Source organism: Ovis canadensis, chromosome 2 (genome assembly GCF_042477335.2).
Source record: "Ovis canadensis isolate MfBH-ARS-UI-01 breed Bighorn chromosome 2, ARS-UI_OviCan_v2, whole genome shotgun sequence".
In the NCBI taxonomy this organism is placed as follows: domain Eukaryota; kingdom Metazoa; phylum Chordata; class Mammalia; order Artiodactyla; family Bovidae; genus Ovis; species Ovis canadensis.
This window is the reverse complement of record NC_091246.1, coordinates 42,563,005-42,581,857: the sequence shown is the minus strand read 5'-3', so window position 1 is coordinate 42,581,857 and position 18,853 is coordinate 42,563,005. Positions and strand designations below refer to the sequence as shown.

The 18,853-nt window shown below is 50.1% G+C and overlaps 1 protein-coding gene across 2 annotated transcripts; it reads left to right on the top strand.

Moving 5' to 3' along the window:
- Positions 1-416: 416 nt before the first annotated feature.
- On the top strand, positions 417-13,924 carry CHMP7 (charged multivesicular body protein 7). 2 transcript variants are annotated; one of them, XM_069574005.1, is made up of 10 exons: positions 417-833; positions 2,736-2,907; positions 8,569-8,754; positions 8,892-9,025; positions 10,150-10,198; positions 10,441-10,560; positions 10,839-10,937; positions 11,167-11,227; positions 11,988-12,167; positions 12,381-13,924. In XM_069574005.1, exons 1-10 carry the CDS (start codon positions 535-537, stop codon positions 12,431-12,433), a joined length of 1,353 nt encoding a protein of 450 aa, XP_069430106.1. In that variant the 5' UTR covers positions 417-534; the 3' UTR covers positions 12,434-13,924. The 2 variants fall into 2 exon arrangements, with proteins under 2 accessions (XP_069430106.1, XP_069430107.1); XM_069574006.1 differs by lacking the exon at positions 11,167-11,227 and having other exon boundaries at positions 435-833.
- Positions 13,925-18,853: the final 4,929 nt, after the last annotated feature.

Sequence of the window (18,853 nt, the reverse complement as noted above, 5' to 3'; positions counted from 1 at the left end):
GTTTTGTTCATCCGTTGACATTACTGTAAACGAAGGCTAACTTGGAAGTTTAAATGTCCGAAGTAAGACCGCCGGGTCAAGCAGCGATGAACGGTAATCCACGCGGCGATCCTGGTGCCTCTGAGGCCCCTTAGCGACATTCTCGAGTCCTAGTACCTGAAACCACCACAAGTTTGAGGCATAATCATTCGCCTCTCTACAACGCTCGGCCAAACTCTATGATTCTCGAGGGGGCGCGACGCTCACCTATCCGCCGCGCACGCGCGACGTCCTCCTTTCCGCACAAAGGCTGCGGGAGGAGGGGTCGGCGCAAGCGCTCTGAGCTTCTTAGAAAATAGGGTTATTATCTCGCCTCTTGGCGCAGGCCGGGTATAGAGACGCATGCGCCGTGAGGACGTGAGAGACTTATTTCACGCGGTGGTGACGTAATGACAGAGGAGGAGGTGGCCCAGGAACGGAAGCCGGGAGGGAACCAGGGCGGAAGGGGACTAGGGCCACGCTTGTGTTCGGTTCCTTGGCGGGGCTGGGGTTCCGATGTGGTCCCCGGAACGGGAGGCCGAGGCCCCGGCCGGGGGAGACCCGGCTGGCCTACTGCCCCCGGAGTGGGAGGAGGATGAGGAGCGCATGTCCTTCCTGTTCTCAGCCTTCAAAAGGAGTCGCGAGGTGAACAGCACCGACTGGGACAGCAAGATGGGCTTCTGGGCGCCGTTGGTGCTGAGCCACAGCCGCCGCCAGGGGGTGGTGCGCCTGCGTCTGCGGGACTTGCAGGAGGCCTTTCAACGCAAGGGCAGCGTCCCGTTGGGGCTGGCCACCGTGCTGCAGGACCTGCTGCGGTGAGGGCGGGCCCGGCCGGGGGGCGGGGCGGCTCCCCGCGGGCAGCGACCCAGGCAGTTCTCCCGGGCGCACCGCGCCCAGTCCCGGGTCTGGCTTCCAGGAGCCGTCTGTGTTTGCTCAGTGGGCTAAGGAGGCCAGGTTAGGGGTGTTTGGAGGGAATGGGAGGTGGGGTATGGAGGAAATTGAGGAGCCAGGATAGCCTGATTAGATGCGATCCAGACGGTAAGAGGAGAAGCCAGCCTGGCGGAGGTGACAGTGATCTGGACTGGAATCCCGTTATGTAGGGGCTTCCAAATGTGAATAACCCCACAACAGGAGGTCTGCGAGACAGGATTTATTGAACTAAGGAAGGGGCGGAGCTAAGAAGAAAGTAGTGGTGGGGGAGAGGTGTGTAGGGACCTTGCCAACAGCCCCCCGGCACAGGTATTGTGTCTGGCCTGTCTTGGTTTGTCCTTGGCACAGGCTGTTTAGAGCGGAGGACATGACTGAGTATCTTGGTGATCTGAGAAGGTCCTGTAGGTGCTACCTGTGCGACAGGTGCAGGGTTTTTCTAGGTTCCTGAGGCGGGTAGCATGAACATCTAACAGATATACCGCACTTTGCTGTGTGCAGGTATTTTGCCTACATCATTTCATCTGGCTCCTTCAGCAGTCCTGCGGTGACGGAATTATCCTCTCAGACAGAAGCTGAGTCTGAGAGAGGTGCAGCAACTTACTGGGGGTTACACAGATGGTTAGAGGTTATGGCAGGGCTGGACCCGGGGTCTTCTGAGTCTCGAGCATTTGCACTCAGGTTGTATATGTCATATACTGAGCGGCCTCTCTAGCACAGTGACTTCGTCGGGGTCAGAGACTGACGAAGGTCAACTTTGATGTGTTGCTTTTAGCTCAACCCTCTTCCAAATTAAGAGATCTTCCTTCCTCCCAGCCCCCTTCCCTTGACTGACATTGATGGGGCAAGCCGTTTCTGGAACTTCTCCCACATGGGGCACAGGGTAGACAGTAGCTGAAAAAGTCAGTGAGGGGCAGGAAGAATCTGAGCTTCCTTATTACAACAGGACCGTCCTCTCCCACTTCCTACCCAGAGACCTGTAGTACCTCTTTTTCTCCTCTCCTGACTGCTGGCACCCCACTGAGGCCTCCTGATGTTTGACAGGGTCTGGGACCTGAAGAATTTCTGAGGGAGACATTTTTCCATAGAAGCAGCATAGCAGAGTAGTTAACAGCTTTGATTGAGGGCCAGATGGCCTGGGTGCAAATCCTGGCTCTGCCATATGCTAAATTATGTGACCGAGGGAAAAATATGTACCTCTCCCATAAGCCTCAGTTTGATCAGTTGTAAAACATGATTGTACTTACATTTATTTTGTGTATTTGAAGAGATACTCCTTAGCACCCCTTAGCACAGTGACTGGCCCATGGGAAGCATTCAGTAAAACTAGCTACTTATTACTAGGACTTTGAAATGCTTGTGCCTTATCTACACCCAAGCTTAGGACTAGCAGAAAACCCTTTCTCTGAACTGCTTTGTCTTCATCCTCATGTCTTGCCCTTGACACTAATCCGTTATTGTTTTGAGCTCTATTCGTCAAGGGAAGTCTCAACACAGGCCCTGTAGCCTCCTGTGTCTCTGGAGCCTTATCAGAGAGCTTGCATTTGGGAGCCAAATTATAGTTTAGCTTTGGCCTCTGTTGTCTTCTCAGTCCCTCGGTTTTCTCTTGCCAAAAATTGTTGTGAGGCTTGGAGCTGGAGCGTAAACAGCACTGCTCACAGTAGCTGACATGGAGGTGCCTGGTAATGGTGCTTATGAAGATGACGATCACATTCCTCTTTGGGCTAAGGAGGGAGGTGGGGCCATTGCAGTAAAGCCTGCCACCTGCCCTTTTCTTTCTTCACCGGCAGTCGAGGGGAGCTGCAGCGGGAGTCTGACTTCATGGCCAGTGTAGACAGCAGCTGGATCTCCTGGGGGGTCGGAGTCTTCCTGCTGAAGCCCCTCAAGTGGACTCTTTCCAACATGCTAGGGGATCATAAGGTTCCTGCCGAGGAGGTGCTCGTGGCTGTGGAGCTTCTTAAGGTGGGTGCTCAGGAGTGAGAGGTCTGGGTGTCATCTGGGGTGATGACAGGACCCTCCACGTTTCTTGGGTGGCTTGGGTGAATCATTAGAAAAAGAACTGATCTTTCTTATGGGTTGACAGAGCTGATAACTGAGTTTATCTGACCTTCCTTTTGCTATACTTTGTAGCAATGAGTTGTTGGTTGGACTTGTACATTTCAAGGGTGAACCTCTATCTAGAAATTGTCAGGTACACACAGTTGAGTAATTTCTGTATTTGTAGGGATTAATGATAAACTAAAGTTTAGAAAACTTGGTTACCATTTCCTCTTTCAGCTTTGCCCTCCCCTAAATCAGTAAACTGGGCTTCCTTGGTGGCTCGGTGGTAAAGAACCCGCCTGCCAGTGCAGGAGATGCAGGTTCGATACCTGGATGAGGAAGATCCCTTGGAGAAGGAGGTGGCAAACCACTCCAGTATTCTTGCCTGGGAAATCCCATGGACAGAGGAGCCTGGGTCGAAAAAAGTCCATGGGTCCCTACAGTCCATGGGTTGAAAAAGAGTTGGGCACAACTGAGTGACTAAACCGCAACAACAAATCAGCAAGCTAGGCTCAGATGTCCTTCTTTCTCCCTTGCCTACCGCTGTCACAGAAACCACCAGGCTCTCTTCCTTTCATGCTCTTCTGGCCATTCAGCTTCCTCCCGGCCTGCCTTCTGTCCAAAGCCCAGAGCATGCCACTGATGCTTGACTGCTTCTCTTATCTACACCCTTGGCTCCTCTGCAGCTCTCAGGCCACACCAGAGAGAGACACCAGCAAATCAACCACCTTAGATCAGCCCCATGGTCCTTCATTTCTGCCAGAAAAAATTGCTCCGTCACCAGGAGTGGGGCCCCTTCCAAAGTCCCAGCTTTAGGAGGGCCCTCGGAGCCACTCTGCTGCCTAGTGTTCCTGTCCCCCCACCCCCCACCCCCATCCCCCCACACACATGCGCTTCATGTTCTCTGCAGATACTGCACTGAGAACATAGAAAGAATCCCCTTAGTCGCACTTCAACTTTCTGTCTTACCGCTTCCAATTTGACCTCCTCTCAGCCTTGCTTCCTCCCCAGGCTCAGAGGATGAAGTGTCCTTCCTCTGTCCCCTATGTGCTCTCAAGTCTGTCCCAGCCCTTAGTGGCATCAGTGACCCTCGCAATCTGTATATTCCTTCTGCTCTTTCACGCTCTCCTTCAGCCTGTAAACCCACCCCAGTTTTCCCATCTCAGGATGACTCCTTGTGGGACCTGAGGCCCTGACTAGTCACTGCTGTGTCTCCTTCTTAGGCAAGCTTGGCTGTCCCCACATCTTTACTTCCACACACACTTTTTTTTAAAAGATTATTTGATTTTATTTTTGGCTGTGCTGGATCTTCGTGGCTGTGAGAGGGCTTTATCTCGTTTCAGCCAGCAGGGGCTATTCTCTAGTTCTGGTGCACGGGCTTACGTTGTGGTGGCTTCTCCTGTTGAGGCGCACAGGCTATAGGCAAATGGGCTCAGTAGTCGTGGCACATGGGCGTAGTTGTTCTATGGCATGTGAGATCTTTCTTGACCGGGGATGGAACCTGTGTCCCCTGCATTGCGAGGCAGATTCTTAACCACTGGACCCCCAGGGAAGCCCTCCACCTACTCTCTAACCCAGGGCAGACCTGCATCACCCCCACCGCTCCACCTGACTGTGGTGGGCAAGGTTATAGTAACCTTAAGTGTGTGTGTGTGTGTGTGTGTGTGTCTTTATAAAGCTGACTGAACACAGTGTCTATAAAGTAGACTTGCAGACAGTGGTTATTTTTGAAACTCAAAAGCCCAACCTTCCCTGGTGGCTCAGTGGTAAAGAATCCACCTGCAATGCAGTAGACCTGGGTTTGACCCCTGGGTTGAGAAGACCCCCTGGAGAAAAGAATGGCTACCGACTCCAGTATTCTTGCCTAGAGAATCCCAAGGACAGAGGAGCCTGGTGGATTGCAGTCCATGGGGTTGCAAAGAGTCTGACACAACTGAGTGACTAACATTTGAATGGCATAATCACTTGAAGTCCAGCCTCAGAGCCCTGGAGGCTTCCACACAGCTGGGGCCAGGTCGCAACCTCCCTCCCCTCCCCGCCAGCCCCCCACCATGAGAAGCTCCAGTTTCTCCTCACCCTGACAGACAGCCCTCCTCCCTGCCACCTCACCCTGGGGATCAAGTCTCCAAAACCTACCTGCTCTCCCTGTCCCCTGGGATTTTTGACTAAGCAGCATGCATTTTCTTCAGGAAATCATCTCTCCCCCTCTGCACTACTCTCCCTCTCAGCCTCCAGGGCTCAGCCAGGGACACACAGAAACTGCTTGGTGGCTTAAGTGGTTCTGGGCCAGCTCTTTCCCTCCTTGTGGTCTTTTTCCCTCAGGTGTTCTCCAACCTGGAGCAACAGGGGGTCCATCCATTTATCCTCGCAGTTGTAGTTTTGGACTCAGTGTTTTGAGAGCAAAGGCAGAGATGGGGGTAGATGGGAGTGGAATCACAGAAATCTTCTAAGAACCAACAATTTTTGACAGCAGAGTAGTCTAATCCTCTTTAGGTAGAAAAATAAATCTGGCTCTTCAGGGGCATGGACTGTTAACTCTGTGTGGCTCAGACAGTAAAGCGTCTGCCTGCAATGCAGAAGACCCGGGTTTGATTCCTGGGTCGGGAAGATTCTCCTGGAGAAGGAAATGGCAATCCACTTCAGCACTCTTGCCTGGAAAATCCCATGGACGGAGGAGCCTGATAGGCTACAGTCCATGGGGTCACAAAGAGTCAGACACAACTGAGCGACCTCACTTTCAGCTTACATCACTACACAGAACACTTTGATGCTTAATCTCATTCAGTGACATCTGGTACCAAATATATGATGACTTCAGATACACGGTTTTCTCCTGGGAAGGAGACTTGTTTTCATGTATGAAAAATAAAGGGTCTTATCTGGATATTTTTATAAAACAAAGAAAGCCTGTTTCTGAGGTTAACTGGCTTTCCCAAGTCTAAATGCAGAAAGCAGCCAGCAAGTGTTAATCTTATTTGAAAGAAATACAAAACAGTAAAAACTGCCCATAGAGATTGTGATTTGCAAAAATTGTACAAAGAAAGTTGCCTTTCTTTTCATCCCATCTCCACCTCTTTGGCTACATTCCCTTCCCAGTTCTGTTTGCAGAAGCACGCATCCCTTCTTATTGACCTTATTATGTTACTTTCCATTTTATCTTCTTGTTGGCGTTTAGTACTTCCTGAAATTCTTATTTACTTGTATTTTATCTTTCTCCCCCACCAGAAGGGAGAAGTTTCATGGGGCCTGGGAACGGTGCCTGGTACATAGTAGAGAGTCAGGAAATATTGGTTAACACAGTAAGTGAATATACACATACACGATTTGTTGTTGTTCAGTCACTCCGTCATGTTTGACTCTTGGTGACCCCATGGACTGTAGCCCACCACCTGGTGGGCCTCTGTCCGTGGGATTCTCTAGGCAAAAATACTGGAGTGGGTAGCCATTTCCAGGGGATCTTACCAACCCAGGGATGGAACCTGTGTCTTCCGCATTGGCAGGTGGATTCTTCACCACTGAGCCGCCAGGGAAGCCCATGTACATACATATGTATGCACATTTTTATCTAGAAATGTTACCTTATGTTACCTATTGGTCTACAACCAGCCTTTTTTTTCCCCCACCTTAATATATCATGAACACCCTTCTAGGTCCCTCCTACATGATACAGATCTACTTCGTTCTTTTGGATGGCTGCATAATAATCTATGGACTTGCCACAATTTATCCAATCGTTACCACACAAATGGATATTTAAGTCATTCCAATTTCTCTCTGTTACAAAGAAATACTTCTTTGACAGCCTTGTGCCTACATGTATACTCTTCACTTTTGTTTTCTAGAAATGTATATGTACATTTTAAGTTTTAACAGAAATTACCAAGTTACTTTTCAGAAGTTTCTCCTAATTTACGCTTTCATGAAGATTACATTAAAGTACCCAGTCTCCTCACATCCTCGCCAGCACTGGATAACATAAGTCTTTTAAATTTTGTCAGTTTGATGAATAAAAATACTTCCTTTTTGGAATTTGAGCATCTTTTCACCTATCCACTGGCCATTTACATATTCTCTTCTGTGAATTGCCTTTTTATAGCCTTTGCCTGTTTTTATTTTGGATTCTTTGTCTTTTATATTATTGGTGGGAGTTTTCTGTTTATTAAGGGTGTGTGTGTGTGTGCATGTGTGTGCGGGCTTAGTCACTCAGTCATGTCTGGCTCTTTGCCACCCCACAGACTGTAGTCTGCATAGGAGACTCAGGTTCAATCCCTAGGTTGGGAAGATGCCCTGCAAGAGGGCATGGCAACTTACTCCAGTATTCTTGCCTAGAGAATACCATGGACAGAGGAGCCTGGCTGGCTACAGTCCATGGGGTCGCAAAGAACTGGACATGACAGAAAAACTACACTTTCATATATGTATATATATAAAAGATGCATTTAGTATTAAGAGTTTAATATTGTCTTTCAGTTTCTTGTTTTCATTTTTACTTATGATGTCTTCTACATGTAAAAGTTTTTGTATTTCTATAGATTTTTCAAATTTTCCTTTTTGGCTACTGAATTTCTGCTCTTAGAAAGGCGTAACTTTTCTACTCTTGCTTAGAAAGACATAACCCTCTACTTCAAAGGTTAATAAGATTTTTCTTTTAAGCATTTTCTTCAAATATGCTTTCATTTTCTCAATTTAAATGGTAATAATGTAGTAGGTATTTTTGTATATGTGGTGAAGAAGACTCAGACTTCATGCTGCTGCTTGTGACTATTCCTCTTCCTGAGATGACCTTCCCACCAACATCCCACATAATGACTTACCTGTGGGATTCTGCTCAACAACTATTATTTTCTGAGCAATTGCTGAACTCCTGGGTAGTCCTTCTCTGTATTTTCATAGCATCCTGTGCATACTTCAGTACATATTTGTTATTTGCAGAAGACTGAAAGAGTAATTTCCACGAAGGAGGAAGACAGTGGCATTGTTTCTGGGAACCTGTGTTTCTTAGACTTCTCATCTAAGTCTAAAGATTCCTAAATTCTCATGAAAATTCCATCCCAATACTTCCCTCTTGGGGCTCTTTCTAGACTCAGTACTGTTCCAGTTTGCAGGATTCCCATTTGGCATAAAAGTGGAGAGACCGGGACTGGCCGGGAGTTTATAGACATCATCTCCATCCACCTTCTCCAGCTTGCCAAGGACCAGTGAGAGCGACTGGTTCAGGATCACACAGGCTGGCCTGACCACCAGCCTCGGCTCTCCATCTGTGGCCATGCTACCACACCACAGTGCTTCATTCTCCCCTTGGGGGCCCATAGGCAAGAGAGACGCAGGAACATGGAGTCCCAAATGGAAGGGCAAGCCAAGTTGGCTCCCAACATACCATGTGCCTTATTTCACCCATGCTCACCAGACATTCCTCCAGGGTATAAAAAAAACATGAATCCTTTCCTTTTCCAAAGCTGAGGACAGGTTGGGTGCTCCCCTCCTCTTACCTTGTGTGATCGTGGATCTGAAACACGGCTCAGGGCTCTCAGGTTTCTGGGGGCAGCGATCCCTCCCCGCAAGCACTTTGCACTTCCCCTGCAGGAGAAGGCTGAGGAGGTGTACCGTCTGTATCAGAACTCCCCGCTCTCCTCGCACCCCGTGGTGGCCCTGTCAGAGCTCAGCACCCTGTGTGCAGGCTCCTGTCCGGACGAGAGGACCTTCTACCTGGTGTTGCTGCAGCTACAGAAAGAGAAGCGGGTCACCGTCCTGGAGCAGAATGGGGAGAAGGTACAGGAACGCGTTCCTTCTCCCCTCACTCCCCGAGACCTTGTCCACTGTGTGCTGACATAGCCGCCAGCACCCCTGCCCAGGGGTTTCTCAGCATTCAGGGTCAGAGCAGCAGTAATTTGTCCCTGTCCGTTCAGATCGTGAAGTTTGCCCGAGGCCCCCACGCCAAGGTCTCTCCTGTCAACGACGTGGATGTCGGGGTCTACCAGCTGATGCAGAGTGAACAGCTGCTGTCCCGCAAGGTGGAGTCCTTGTCGCAAGAAGCCGAGAGGTAACTACCCCTGAGCTGAGTGCCCCAGACCCCACCCTGGCCGGCCCTCAGAGCCGGCAAAGCACTGGTGACCGTGGGCTCTGTAAAAAGAAGAATTAAGGTTATATTTTGCACTAACTGCTCAGTGCAACAGTCACAGAAAGCACCAATTATCACAAAGGAAAACAAAATGAATTCTTCCCCCTGCGGGTGCAGCTGTTAGCACTGTGTTTGTGTTCTTCCAAGCCATCATCCATTTAACCAGTGTTTACTGAGCCAGGCCTTATCTTGGGGATGTGTTAAGTTGGCCGAAGAGTTCATTCAGGTTTTTTGGTAAGATCTTACAGAAAAACCTGAATGAACTCTTAGCCAGCCCAATAGTAGTGAATGCGCCAGGTATATACAGCCTTCTGGGGGTCTTGGTAAGGGACCCCTGCCCTTCCCCTCGGATGACCAGGCAAGACATCCCTGCTGAAGACATGTAAGCACTTCCCCGAAAGGTAGGCTATATAGACGTGGAATCAGAATGTGCTTGTTCACACCCTCTTACAGCGGGAGAATCCCCACCTTGTGGGAACGCCAAGGTCATTGGAGGTGTTAGGAAGTCATTCCCTGCCTGCTGGCTTTCCAGGTGGTGCTAGTGGTAAAGAGTCTGCCTACCAGTGCGGGAGACATAAGAGACTAGGGTTCAATCCCTGGGTCGGGAAGATCCCCTGAAGGATCTTCCAGTGTTCTTGCCTGGGAAAATCCCATGGACAGAAGAGCCTGGCAGGCTATAGTCTGTGTGGTCACAAAGAGTCGGACACGACTGAAGCAACTTAGCACACCCTACGTGCCAGCTCCCAGGATGGCAGTCTGTCTTTAAGGCACCTTGTCGATCTGTTTTCCCTCTCTATGAATTGAAATAACTTTTCCTTGGTCGTTTACCTTCCCCACATGCAGACCTCCCCTTCCAGCTCATATTTCAACCTGCTGCAGGGGTTTGGCCATGGGCGGTTGGGCATCGTTTTTCTGGCCCTTGGGTGAAATGAATTTGCTTTTCAGATTTGAAAAGTACCTTCACCAAAAGTGCTACTTGTGGGGACACTTGAGGACCCTGCCATCCCCCTCCTATGGCCTCGTCATTTTTAGCTGTCCCTTTGTAGGTATAAAGAAGAAGCCCGCCGGGCATGCCGAGCAGGGAAGAAGCAGCTGGTGAGTTTTGTCTCCCCACTCCCCACCCCCAGCTGTGTCCTGGTGCCCTAGGATGGCAGTGAGAGGAGCCCAGTTCAGAAAGCAGCCTTCTCAAGGCTAGCAGAACGTCTGTGGGTGGCCCAGGCATCATGATGGCTTGCTTTACAAACCCGGGGTGGGTCTTACCTTCTGGGAAGGGCTCTCTTCCTTGGGCCCTTTGGCCCACCTGGTTTGTCCTTAACCATGTCTCCATGCCCCACTAGGCCCTGAGGTCTCTCAAGGCCAAGCAGCGGACAGAGAAGCGCATCGAGGCCCTGCATGCCAAGCTGGACACAGTTCAAGGCATCCTGGACCGGATCTATGCCTCGCAGACAGATCAGATGGTAGCCACCACCCCTCTGCCCCAGTGTTTGGCCAGTTCTATGCCGTGTCCACCCCTTCTCCCTTCCACTGAGGCTTTGCTGTCTGGAGAAGGCTGGGGTTCTTTCAGGATATGGTTGGGACTGCCTTTGCCCCTCCTGTTGGGAAGTTTTGGGCTCAGTTGACATGGGGTGAATCGTGCATGGGTAAGGGGAAAAAAACCCAAAGCTGTCTTCTGGAGACAGAACAATGTAGTCTGTATTTTGCCCAGTGTTCTTCATCTGCACTGCTTTCTCTTTAGGTTTTCAATGCCTATCAGGCCGGGGTGGGAGCGCTGAAACTCTCCATGAAGGATGTCACAGTGGAGAAGGCGGAGAGCCTTGTGGATCAGATCCAGGAGGTATGGGGGCTGGGCAGGGCACATACCTACACCAGACAGTTCTGAGGACAGACGTGACTTTGTTGTATTGATACTTCTTTCCCCAACTGTTGACCTTGTGAACTTGAGGAAGCTTCCCCCAATTATCAGATGGGGCAGCACTACTTTGTAACCCTGAACATTGAAACCCAAAGACTGAGATCTCTAGAGATGCATTCAGAGTTCACGGTCTGGCGCTTTTCTCTTGCAGCTGTGTGACACCCAGGACGAAGTTTCTCAGACACTGGCTGGCGGGGTAACCAATGGCCTAGGTGAGTTGACAAGATGATTTTGTCGTCTTTCCTTTCTAAGCAGACTTCGCCTCTCTGTGCAGGGATAGGTCTGGCCAGGATCAGTTCTCCTAATGCAGGCAGGGCTCTCCCCCATCTCCAGGGCTTCTCTGCAGGAGTAATGGGAAGGAATTGGCCTTTCCTCCTTGACAGGCTGTTGACCCGCCCTTCAGCACTCCAGGGCCCCTTACTCCCTGGGCATCTTCCTAGGGCAAGGAGAAGCAGGGTCAGTTCCTTGGTGTAAACAAAATAAACCTCCTCAATGACTTAGCTCTGTGTGTGGACAAAGAGTATCTGCTCGAAGGTGCCCTTTGCCTCCCAACTCACATGATTGATTTATTGATTGATTGGCTGTGCTGAGTCTTTGTTGCTGCACATGGGCTTTCTCTAGTTGCAGTAAGCGAGGGCTGCTCTCTAGTTGCGGGGTTCAGGCTTCTCTTGTCATGGAGCACAGGCTCTCTACAGTGCAGGCTCAGTAGCTGTGGCACATGGGCTTAGTTGCCCCACGGCCTGTGGGATCTTCCTAGACCAGGGATTGAACCTGTGTTCCCTACATTGGCAGGCAGACTCTTAACCACTTGACCACCAGGGAAGCCCATCACACAGCTTTTTTAAATAATCCTTCAAGAAGACCTGGGCATCTTTGGTAAAGCTGAGCTGGGTTTGCTGTCCACAGTCCTTGATCATTAACGCATTTCCTCCCTGGACTTCCATGTGTCCTTATGTCATCTCTTCTCGCCAGACTTTGACAGTGAGGAGCTGGAGAAGGAGTTGGACATCCTGCTTCAGGACACCACCAAAGAACCTTCGGATCTGCCCGACAACCCCCAGGAGACGTTTTATATCAACAGTGTGCCTAACACTAGGATCTCAGATGCCGAACTTGAAGCTGAACTTGAGAAACTGTCCTTATCAGAGGGAGGTAGGGAGCTGTGTTCCCAGGGTGGCTGGTGGGCTTGTGACCCTCTGGCTCATGGTTAATGGGTCCCAACACGCTTGCTCCCTCTGCCAGGGTACCAAATGGGGGAAGGGAGTCCTGGGCTCCTTATTTATATTAAGACTCAGTCCCTTAAACACTGGGGTGCTTTCATCTCAGATATCTGCCGTAGAGTTCAGCCATTTCATCTCCCTGCAGGTTTGGTCCCAAGCAGGAAATCTCCAAAAAGACAATTGGAACCAACTCTCTAAAGCCATTGTAGGACCCTCAAGTGAAGGACCCTCACGTCAGAGAGAGACCAGGCTTGCGTGTATGTGTGTGTGTGTGTACATAGTTATTTAAACGAGAAACTCGGAATGTGTTGGGAAGAGGAGGAAGGACAAGCGCTCCTGCATCTGGATGTCGCCACTTACCACGGGACACTTAGAGTTTCGGGAAGCGTGCGCCCAAGGCGTGCTGCCAGCCGGGGTCATGGCCCTGCCTGCTCATCTTTCTAGTGCCACAGTTTATACGGTTCTGTGTGTGCCCTGTCGTCTCTCATAGCCTGCAGTCCTGCCACGGGCTCAGTTAGGTTTGTCTTCCCCCACCAGCCTCATTTTGGCCAGCGAAGGCAAAAGAGTTTGTGCAGGTTTGCCAAATCAGAGTCTGTCCTCATGGCCCCTCCCCGCGCCCCACGTGTTTAGAGGAGTTTATTCTGTCTGTTGGTCCGGTACACAGCTCCCAGCCCCTCTCTGTTCCCTCTGGTAATGAGAAGGAGGAGACTCAAACAGCTGCCACTTTAGGGAGAAACGCACAGTGTCAAACAAGGGGGAAACGCCAGTTCCTTCCCATTGCTCCTGTGGAGAAGCCCGGGAGAGAGAGGAGTGGGGAAGAGCCCTGCCTGTGCTAGGGCTCCCTGGGGTCCATTGTCAGATTCTCCAGGTGTTCAGAAAGAGAGGTCACCCCCAAGTGGCTCAGAGTCGTGGTAGTTGGAGAGGGGTCTCGTGGGGTTGGTGGACACAGCTGCCTCTTCCATGTTATGCAAAAGAACATCTGTTGACTGGAGAAAGGGTTACTCTGGGTCTTTTGAACTTGACAGAAGCCCAGGTGACTACAGGGCCCCAGGAATCTGAACCCCATCTGCTTTCTTAAAAAAGGTATCTTTGCCTTGCCCCCATGGTGAATAACTTAAATATAACTTTAACACAAATCAGAAGAATCCACACAACAGCACACCTCCCCTTCGTGAGCCTGGCAGAAAAACACAGGTTCTTTTGTTTGAATTTCAAAAGCATCTTATGCTGTGGCCCAACGCTCAGGGCAGGGCATCTGAGCCAGGATGTGCAATAGAAGCAGAAGACGGTGGCCTTGACCACGTCAGCTGTGTGCTTCCCCAGTCCTGCTCTGCACCCAGCCCCGCCTCCTGGAGGCCCATCTTCCTACTTCCTTTGACGAGTAGGGGAGGATGGTGGGGGGACAGGCAGGAGAGGGTCTGAATTTGCTGGCAGCAGGGAGAAGAAAAAACACCAGCCACACTGCTGCCCTGCCACAGTCCCAGACGCCTGCCTGGCCCCTGGCACTGCCCCTCCTGCTGGGGGTGGCGAAGAGTGAGGGGAGGCATCTGCTCCAGGCCAGGAGCATGATCACTGTTCCACAAATTTCTCTCCCACTCGGCCTTGGGAAACTGATATGTTGGGGGTAAAAAGAAACAATCACTATTTTTTCTTTTTTTATCTGGTAAATAATTAAAAGAAAAAGTCCGAGCGCTTCGTCTTCCTCTGTCTTTCATTTTTTTCTCCTTTGAACTGTTTATTTTGTATTGGAGTATATGGGCTTCCTTGGTGGCTCAGTTGGTAAAAAGTCTGCCTACAATGTAGGAGACCCAGGTTTGATCCCTGGGTGGGAAGTTCTCCTGGAGAAGGGAGTGGCTACCCATTCCAGTATTCTTGACTGGAGAATCCCATGGACACAGGAGCCTGGCAGCCTACAGTCCTTTGGGGCACAAGAGTTAGACCCAGCTTAGCAACTCAAACCACCACTACGATACCCGATTAACAATGTGATAGTTTCAGCTGAACAGCAAAGGGACTCAGCCTTAGATGTACATCCATTCTCCCCCAAACTCCCTTCCAATCCATGCTGCCACACAACATTTGGCAGCATTCCATGTGCTATACCGGAAAAGGCAATGGCACCCCACTCCAGTACTCTTGCCTGGAAAATCCCATGGATGGAGGAGCTTGGTGGGCTGCAGTCCATGGGGTTGTGAAGAGTCGGACATGACTAAGCGACTGCACTTTCACTTTTCACTTTCATGCATTGGAGAAGGAAATGGCAACCCACTCCAGTGTTCTTGCCTGGAGAATCCCAGGGACGGTGGAGCCTGGTGGGCTGCCATCTATGGGGTCGCACGGAGTTGGACGCAACTGAAGCAACTTAGCAGCAGTAGCAGCAGCAGCATGTGCTATACAGAAGGTAGGTCCTTGGTTATCCACTTTAAATATAGCAGTACATACCTATCCATCCCAAACTCCCTAGCTATCCCTTCCACCCCTCTTTCCCCCCGCCCCCCCTACCCTGGCAACCATAAGTTCAAGATGTCTGTTCTTTAGGTTGTCCAAGTGCCCTGTTCCTGCTCCCTGATCCTCCCCTGCAGCGTACACACACTGGTGCCACAGGAGAAGGCTGGCTGGCTCCCAAGCAGTTGTCCTGAGTTGCTGTGAAAGTGGTCAGCCTACCCCATTGCTCTCTCAGGCTGACAGTGTTATTCAATGACCTCCTTCATTTAAGAGTATACCATCATTTTCCTTACTCTCTTCCCAGCTCTCTTTCCTCTGCCTGTATGACCATATTTTAGCCTGGCACCAGTATTTATTCAGCACATGTTACACCTGTGGGGTTTGTCATCCTTGAGGGGAGACAGGCTTTGAACCTGAGAGCATAGCTAGAACAGACTGGAAGTTCTGCCGCAGCGCTAGGTACGTCAGCAGGTGAACCAAACAGGGAAAGGAGTCACGAGGAGCCTGGAGCAGAGACAGCTGGAACCGAATAGAGTGAAGATCCTGGGTGGAGAAGATCCCCAGGAGGAGGAGAATGGCAACCCACTCCAGTATTCTTGTTTGAAAAATCTCGGACAGGAGCCTGGCGGGCTACAGTCCACGGGGCCAGAGTGGGACACAACCGATAGACTGAACACAGAGTGAAGGTGGGCCAAGTTCTCCGGCGTGGAGCTGAGGTAGGGAACCCACTCCACCTCCCAAAGCAGTCGAGTGCCCAGACTATGAGCCTCTTGTCTGTTCTCCTGTTACTTTCTCCTGCGGACCTGAGCTGCTAAGGAGTCCTGGCTTCAGTGTTTCAGCCTGGCTCTTCACTATGGGACAGGAAATTAAAAGAAGAGGTTTGAGTCTAGGCTGGATCAGACTGAAGACAGGAAGCCACCTGCTGGTGGGGACTGCATTTTCAGCATGGGATCCCCATGGGGGGCCTGGGTCTGGCCTCAGGAGTCTCCTCTTGGAGCTGACTCAGTTTACTAAGGGAATTGGTGAGTTTTCCTCTGTGTGGAGAGAAATCACATCCATGGAGCTGAATCAGGTTCAGACACTGCCCTGTGGGGTCCAGACACACAGCATGGACTTAAGGGCTCAGGGAGGCTTCATTTAAAGAGGCTACAGCCCCGTTCTCATTTCCCTTGAATACTTCCTTGGGTTTTTAGAATCTTGTCAAGTAATCTATAAGTTTTAGAATACCATCTATCCGTGATTCCACTGAGATCACATTGAGAAAATGTAACGAATCAGGTGGGGACTGGTCCTGACTGGGTATCAGGAAATCTGTTTTCAGTTCTCACCTTGTTTGTGAGCGCTCAGTCGCTCAGTCATGTCTTACTCTTTTGCGACCCCATGGACTGTAGCCCGCCAGGCACCTCTGTCCATGGGATTCCCCCCCAGGCAAGAATACTGGAGTGGGTTGTCATTCCACCTTAGCCACTAACTAGTAGCTTTGGAAACTGGCCTCTCCCTTCTTAGCTGTAAAGAGGAGCAGACAAGGTGACTCTGGAAATTCTGATTCTCCTAAGGTCCCTCTGGGTGGCCTGCTTTTCCCTTCTCTTGAATCCTTGCTGTCTTGTGACAGGAATTGGGGAAGTGCCACAGAAATACCTGCAAAAGTGGCTGGGGAGTCCCTAGGCCCTGCCAGCTGGGGACATTGATGTGTTTGGAGGGTGTTGGGTGAGGATGTGTTGCTGGGAGCAAAGGTCGGGGGGCGCAGCCTCAGAACCTTCTGGGCCTCCCAGAAAGCGGCTCTTGGCCAGAGGCCTGTGGCTGGGTGGGCTCTGAGGTTGGTCACCCAGTCGTAGGAGGGCCCAGGAAGAGTGAAGCTTATGTGATAATAACTGTTGCTTGAAGGGTGGAGAGAGCATCCAAGGTTGAGCAGACCCCCAGAAAGAGATCAGGATGTTCTGGTTCAATCTGCTGGAAAGTCATTAAGGCCATCGGAAAAGAGCCATTTAGAAGGATGTGGCCACTGGCAGAGCTGCTGATGCAAAAGGAATCCAAACACAACTTGGCCTTGGGGTTGATGGGGGAGTTTGGCAACCCTCTTTTCTTTTGAAGTATTTTACTGTTTTCTCTACCACTGTCTCATTTTGACTCAAGTTGCAACTACTTTTTGGGAGAAATGGGTTTCCTTTTATCCTCCTACATGGAAAAAATAGGTACCCAATAGCCAAGGATGAGAGTCTGAAGGAGCCTTAGCAATTGGAGGCAAAACCATGTTTTCATAGCCAAGGACACAGAAGCTTAGGCGACTGGCCCAAAGCATAGAGTTCATGGGGGAATTCAGGGCTGCTAACTTCCAGGCTATTCTCTGTGTTACACTAGGCTCTTCCTAAGGCCAACTGTCCAAACCACATCACTCCAAAGTACTTTCCGTGGTTGGTGTTGGGTACATGGGTGGTTGGTGGTCAGTTGTGTCCGTGCTTTAAGCTGGCAGAGCAGCTTCCCCTGGCTGTCAGCGCTGTGATTACACAGATTTCTGTGGGTAGAAAACCGCCTCCTAACTGGCTGACCAGTTTCCAATTTTGAGGAAAACCAAGGACAGTCTTCACATGGTTCCTTTGCTGATAGTCACTACAACTTGAATCTTTTTTATTTGTATTTTGTAGCAGGCACATCAACGGTGTAGAAAATTTGCAGCTCTGGGCTGCACACCAGTTCCTGAAGGAGCCAGACTCAGGGCCCTCATGAGATAACCAGTGGGTGATTAGATGACACCAACCATTCCCCCAAGGGACCCCCAAAGCATGTCGTGAACTCCTGTTGCTTACTGTTTAGTCACTAAGTCGTATCCAACTCTTTTGTGACCCTATGGTCTGTAGCCCGCCAGGCTCCTCTGTCCATGGGATTTTCTAGGCAAGAATACTGAAGTGGGTTGCCATTTCCTCTTCCAAGTGATCTTCCCAAGCCAGATATGGAACCCGTGATTCCTACGACTCCTGCATTAGCAGGCAGATTCTTTACCACCTCATACTGCAGCATGAGCACACCTCAGCTAGTAGATTCCCATTGCTCTGCATATGTGTGATGAATGTTGGCTGGCTTACTGGGTGATCACATGATAGGCTAGCCTGGAATAATAGAAACATATTTAGATTATACATGTTGGAAGAGAATTCAGGCATGCAAAATATCGTGCTGCAGTTCTAAACCCAGTAAAGTTAAAAATGAACAAATCCAGGTTTTTATGCCTGTGATATATGAACTAACACAGCAGTGGAGGAAAGAAGAAAATTTAATTTTATTTATTTATTGATGGCTGTGCTGGGTCTTCACTGCTGCACGCAGGTTTTCTCTAGCTGCAGCGATCGGGGGCTACTCTGTAGTTGCAGTCAGCGGGCTTCTCACTGTGTTGGTTCTCTTATTGCAGAGCACACGCTCTTAAGCAAAGTCTCTGTAGTTGTGGCGCATGAGCTTAGTTGCTCCATAGCATGTGGGATTTTCCAGGGCAAGGGATCAAACCTATGTCCCTGCATTGGCAGATTGATTCTTAACCACTGGACCACCCGGAGAGTCCAAGAAGAAAGTTTTAGACTGGGTCCCTGCTTTCCAGGAACTTAAAGTCAGAGGAAGTATGTCTTAGTTTAGGCTGCTATAACAAACGCCACAGATTGAGTGACTAGGATCTTCCTGACCCAGGGATCGAACCCAGGTCTCCTGCACTGGAGTCAGACGCTTTAACCTCTCAGCCACCAGGGAAGCCCTTGAGTGACTACACACAGTAGCAATTCATTTCTTATAGTTCTGGAGTCTGGAAGTTAGATATCAGAGTACCAGCATGGTCTAGCTCTGGTGAGGGTCATCTCTCTTCTGGGTTGCAAATAGGCCCTTCTCACATCTGTACATGGTAGGAAAAGGACAAGGGCAATCAATGTGTGGCATCTCCTTATAAAGGTGTTAATCTCATTCATGAGGGCTCCACACTTAGGGCCTGATTACAGCTCCTGAAAGCCTTACCTCCTAATGCCATTGCATTGGGGGTTAGGATTTCAACATATGAACTTTGGGGAGACACAAACGTTCAGCCTATGGTAAAGGGTAATTCCAAGATATTAGCACAATGATGGATTAGTACAGCACTAGGCATCTGCAGGGCAGTGGGTGGCTGGGTCAGCAAGAAAATCCCCAGTCTTGGACTCT